General features: G+C 29.4%; 1 protein-coding gene across 2 annotated transcripts in view; it reads right to left on the bottom strand.

Annotated features, from left to right (window-relative positions):
• GRIK2 (glutamate receptor, ionotropic, kainate 2) overlaps nt 1-6,000 on the bottom strand; it is a 567,868-nt gene that overhangs the window by 9,330 nt on the left and 552,538 nt on the right. For both annotated transcript variants that reach the window (XM_004673729.2, XM_012722222.1), the window contains one exon: nt 4,571-4,821. In XM_004673729.2, coding sequence (XP_004673786.1) covers nt 4,571-4,821 — 251 coding nt within the window. The remainder of the gene's footprint in view (nt 1-4,570; nt 4,822-6,000) is intronic.

Genomic DNA, 6,000 nt, shown 5'->3' with positions numbered 1-6,000 from the left:
GGAAAATAGAACAAAAATATGTGTCCAATATAAGATACATAGCTAAGAAATCCAATATAGAGCAATAATTTATTTTTTACTTCTCAGAAAATTTAGTGCATTTTGTATAAACTCAATAAATAGAAAAGGGAATATTATTTATCATTATTTTTTTCATTTTAGGAATCTCAAAAATTCATAATCAAACTATTCAACAAAATAATTTGTACAGTTAAACCCATTTTTCATTATACAGGAAAGAAAATATTTCTGTGTACAAATTAGATAAAAATCAAAAGTTTACACTATGTGTAATAATACTATTTTTGCTGAAAATAAAAACAAAGCAAAATGTATATAGTTTTATAAGCAGATACAATCAAATGTTTAAGAAGCAATAAGTAACTTTAGACATAAATTAGTAAGTTACAACACCCAAAAAAACAGTTTCTAAAAATTAACATTTCAATTCATGCTTCTAAAATTAATATATTATCATAAATATTATGAGAGAAAATAAAACTGTGTTAATCACAATTTTAATTGTAAGATTAGAAGAGAAAAACAGGAATAATGAAATCTACATAACCTGAAATATACAAAAATTGCCTCAAGTATATAAGCACTTCTTGCAGCGCTTACCAAATAAACTTTTAAGTAGTAATATTTTTTTATATCAGGGAAAATAAATGGGTAAAAGAAAATCTATTAGAAAATGCATAGTTGATTAATTACTTTTCCAGAAACACTCAGAAAACAAAATCTTTTATCTTTCTAAATGATAATTACACTTAAAAAACCAGTAAAATAAATGCCTATTTATTTCAAATGGTTGTATAAATAAAAAATAATGTATTTTTGCTGTATTAATATTTTCATCAAAAATTAAAACCAATAAGTATTATAAAAATTGTAATGCACCATCTTGTGGTTATCTGAAAGGAATGCAATTTACAGGTTTTAAATTCTTCAAGACCCATATATTTCAACCATAAGCTTGCATTTTCAGTTTTAACCTGCTCTCATTTAAAATGATACATTCTTATACTACTTTTAATTATCAAGAACATAGACATTTAAAAAGCTATAGTCATCAACACCTATTTTTATCAATATTTTACAAATGCATGATAAGACATTTTATTTTCCACCTTTACATGTAAATATTATCAATTTTTATGATTACCATCCTTAGATGACTTGAATGGAAAGATATCAACTATCTGTCAAACATCAACTAGATTGTGTGAATATTTTTCTGCAGGCTTATTTAGATAATACACACAGTCCTACTTGTTCTTTTAAAATACTGGAATCATATAAAATAAATAGGAGAAAGAAAAGGAAAAAGAGGTTGTGAAGCAGTTTGTGCCTAGAATTATGTAACTTAACAATGCCTACTTTCAATATGTAAAATGTTATTCATTGTATATTTATTTCTCAATAAAATATTACTTTGTAAATGAATAATTTCACAAGTTTTATCTTATTTTTTCAAACTTAAGAAAGTTAGGTTGAAGAAACAACCTTAAGTGTTAGTAAACTGTCAATATCAGTATGTTCTCATGTATCTTATGACAAATTCTATGAATTTCTAGCAGCAAATTTTAAGAAATGAATTAAGATATTAAACAGCTGTCTAGTCAACTGAACATTTTTTTCTCAAGAAAGTTGACAAAGAATTTATCACAATGAACTCATAAATTGTATCTCTTCTAGTGAACCCATATGTAATAATTTAATTTATAAATACAGTTCTTTTATTTTATATAGAAATATGATTCTTTTTTTAAATTCTGTCATAGGTTTTCAAAACAGGTTACAAGAATCAACTTCACTTTTAATTTAAGTAAATGAAAAAGAGGAGGGAAGAAGGAAAAAAGGAAGAAACGCAGGCAGATGATATATTATAGAGTGATCTAACTACCCTAACAGAAACTGTTTGAGAACTTGGAAGTAAAAATTAAAAACCCTAATTTCCTAGTCTAAAGGAACTAAGAGTCTGACAGGGAGAAAGGCATGCACATGCAGAAACCAATCAGTATGAATAAAACAGCATATGGAGTGAGAATGGAGCTATGTGCATAGACTTCACAGGGAAATGGATCTAATATAGGCTAATTCTGGATACAGAATAATAACAACAATGATTCTGGATACTTTTGAAAAAGGGGTAAGTGATATTTTGAAATACTGACTGAATCTGAAATAAGCTGAGTTAAAAAAAAATAGTGAAGCATAAAAGTCATTTTTCTTTCCAAATTGTGAAAATACTATGTTCTGTGGCCAAACCTATTATATCTATTTATTAGAGAAAGCTTTTTCAGCAAGTTGATGACTAGTCTTCAATGCCCAATCTAAAATTATTATTGGAAGTTTGACAAGTAGAATTGTGGACAAATTTTGCTTAAGTCAAATGGAAGAAGATTCATTAAAGCTGCATGATATTGGAAAATTGTACATAATTATTTTGTCTAGAGTTAAGGTGCAAATTGCAGAGAAGCAAAAGATAAAAATCACAATGGTGGACACAAACAGATCCGGAAGTGCCTCATCAATTAAGGTGGAGACTTTAGATACTATTATGGAAGCTATGTGCAGTGTGTGAAAGTATTAGATGTGATTATCAACATAGTTCTTTCCAAGAAAATGTATCATGCATTTCTGACCAAAATAAGCATCTCAATTTCCTTTCCATAACTTTTTAGGAGGTTCTAAAGATCAATAGAAAATCAAGAAACTTGTTTATATGACATGTGACAAATTAAACTACTTATTTATAATAACAATGAAGTGGATTATTTTACAGAATTAAATCTCCATATCTTTTGCTTTTGTTTTAAACAGAAATCTTGAGAAAGAATTGTACATATTAACAAGGCCTGGGTAAATCATATGGACAGACACAAAGAGACAAGGACAATAGAATACCAAATATTGTTAATCGATTAATCCATTTGTTTTATTTTAATACTGAACTTAATTGAAAGGAAATAATTACATATGGATTTGAGGTTCCAATTAGAAAATCCAAATTCCTTCTATAAATTTTGGACCCATGGCAAACACCAACTAAATAAGGATTGCATTTTAGTCAAACTATACTAAAAATGAAAATTGATGAGTTGCTTTTTTCTAACCTTTGGTTAGTTCATTCAATTTGATTTCAAAACTCACTTTGGGATCATGCAATCACAACAAAAAAAAATCTACTTAGCCTTCAGATCAGTCACCCCAGTGCAGTAAATATTTCATTAAGCTAAGTCAGCACATACTGAATGCTGTAGGAAAATAAATCATGTGATTGTCTGAATTTTTCAAGCTATTTAATTAATTAACTTAGGGACAGAATAGGGCTATCAAGATGCTAATTTACAAAAACATTAGTTTTAAGTGTTAGTGCTGCTGCCAAGTGAAAGTGTAGAAATGCTACATCCAAATTTTGACTCTAGAAGGAATAATTGTTACATGAATGGTTTAAATTAAAGGAAAACATTTTGCTGTTTAAATAGTTTTAAACTGTAAATATCTTAAAGAATATCAGCATATTTACCACATATATTCATGTATGATGATTTTTAAAATGTAAATTTCCTGATCTTCATAGTCCCCAATAGAACAACACTATTTTTTTTAAAATATTGAAAACAATAAAACCTCACTTAGATATAAGGTTAAAAAGTTAAGCCCTAAATAATATTTTTAAATTAAAGTCAAAAAAGATAAAAAGACTAATAAGGTGCCAGAAAAATTAAAAAAATATGAAAGTCATAATTCATGTCCAGAGCTATAGATTTACATACAATAGTGCCAGGAACCATCTGAGAGATTTTTCAATAAATGTTTTCTCATATTTAAAGACCTGAGGAAATTACAACACTAGAAATATATAATCTGAATGAGGTTCATGAGCTTTGTAAAATTAGAATCTAAAGACATTTGTGCAAAAAGATAAATGCATTAAAATCAAAAGAAAAAATTTAATAGTCTCAATATTTTTGCGATCTACATATTACTTTAAAGACTGGAGCAAGGGAATAAAGGACACATTATGAATAAATTAAAGGTCAATTAGTAACCCCACAGTATTATCATACACTCATTAATGTAGAAGATTATTTATAATTTCCATGTGTGCTGCTGATTTATTTACAATTAAATTGATTTGCTAAAAATTATTATTTTTTGTTTATTCTATGACTTGTAACTGTTCATCAGTTATAACATAAAACACGTTTTATCTGAAAAGAAATATTTTTTTCTCTTATGTAAATTTTCTGACATGTGCTTGCTTCGTTATATTCCTTTATTAAACTATCTTGAACTTCAAGCTGTACATCTTTTTTAGGTTTTCGTGTTTCCATAGAGGAGGGATAGTCACTGTTTCTGAAGCTGGGGACAATTAGCCATATTACAGTTAAAACTCATGAAGATGATCATGAGTTCCTTTTATGAACTGCCGTCATATAATGAATGATGTAAAACAATTAACAGTCATAGTTCTACAGCATTACCTTTGTTTGGAAAGATCAAAAATAGTTTGTTTTATTATCAAAACTATTGTTTTAAATTGGAAGAAAGTGACATTTACCTTTTCCAACTGAGCATTTTTTTTGGATTTGTATAAAAACTCTCCCACTGCCACAAAAACTGAGAGCACCAAGCCGGCTGCCAGAACAATGAAGATGCCACCAATATTTTGAACCCCCAGGGCGCTGGCCTCTTTGCTCTCCTCCTCCGGGCAACCATTACCCCTCCACCATTTCTCCTTCATCATGTGCAGCTTCCCTTCTTCTTGCAGCTGAAGAATTGCTATAGTGATTTTGTCTCTATATGGAGAACCTAAGAAAAGAGAGAGGATGTTAACTATTTGAAAGAATCCAGAATTTCAGGATAAAAGATCAACATGATGAGAGGGATTTTTTTTTTCTTTTTCTTTTTTTTTTCAAATTGCCCATTGCGCCAATGGTTGTTTTCAATACTGACAAACAACTAGAAAAGGACAGAGAATAAAAGTTTAGCAAAAATAAGGTGGGGAGGCTTTCTAGATACTGAAAGTTAAAATAATTATCTGGGTCGCTCCCTGGTGACGCAATGGGTTAAGGATCTGCATTATGAAGCTCTCAGAAGCCACTACAGCACGAATACTATCTACCGCCAGGAAGCTGACCCACATGGCACAGCAGACCTCTCCTGACCCGCCCGCTGCTCTCCTCAGCAGTGTACTTCGTCCATCTGCCTGTTCTGCTCCCCACTCTGTCTCTGGTGAATCCTACCACCCACCACACCTTTGATCTGTACCTCAGTTCTGTAAGCATAAATAAATACATCTTTAAATAATAATAATAATTCTTTGTTTAAAGGAAAAAAAATGTCATCTTAAAAGTCAGACAACACAGAGCATTGGAAAATAAAGTGAGTAGTAATCTACAAAAGGAAATGGAGTCCAAGAGTACTTAGTTAATATATAGAAATTATTCTACAATGAACACAGAGCATTGGCATAATAGTAGCTATCATTTTTAGGAAATTACAGAAAAATAGAATTTCCCAATATTAGTAGAATAATTGAAGTAGCTACGGATGAGCTATATTCAAAGGTATTTACTACCTCCTCAATGAATAGCTAACCACTCGTATTTATTATTTGATGTGAATAACAGAAACAGCAGATTTGTATATACTTAGAGAATTTGAAAATCATTATGGCATAGCATTATAACATTATTTTAGTTATTGATCATTTTACGACTTGAGAGGTAATGCTCTTTTCAGTGGAGGAAACAATTTAAATGAAAACTATGGATAGATATACATCTACAGTAACTAATATATGATAAGTAATAACATTTTAAATTGGTCACAAGTACATACAAAAAAATACTGAATTATGTGAATTATTCAGTAGCTGTTTCAAGGGTTTGATTTTATTGCTTTATCCCACCCATAAATAGCCTGTTTCTAAAATTTATTATTTTTCTCTAAATGACCATATTGCACAGTTCACTTTTCTTCACAAAT

This window comes from Condylura cristata, unplaced genomic scaffold (genome assembly GCF_000260355.1).
Source record: "Condylura cristata isolate star-nosed mole 26May11 unplaced genomic scaffold, ConCri1.0 scaffold00001, whole genome shotgun sequence".
In the NCBI taxonomy this organism is placed as follows: Eukaryota; Metazoa; Chordata; class Mammalia; order Eulipotyphla; family Talpidae; genus Condylura; species Condylura cristata.
This window is presented reverse-complemented; position numbering and strand designations above follow the sequence as displayed.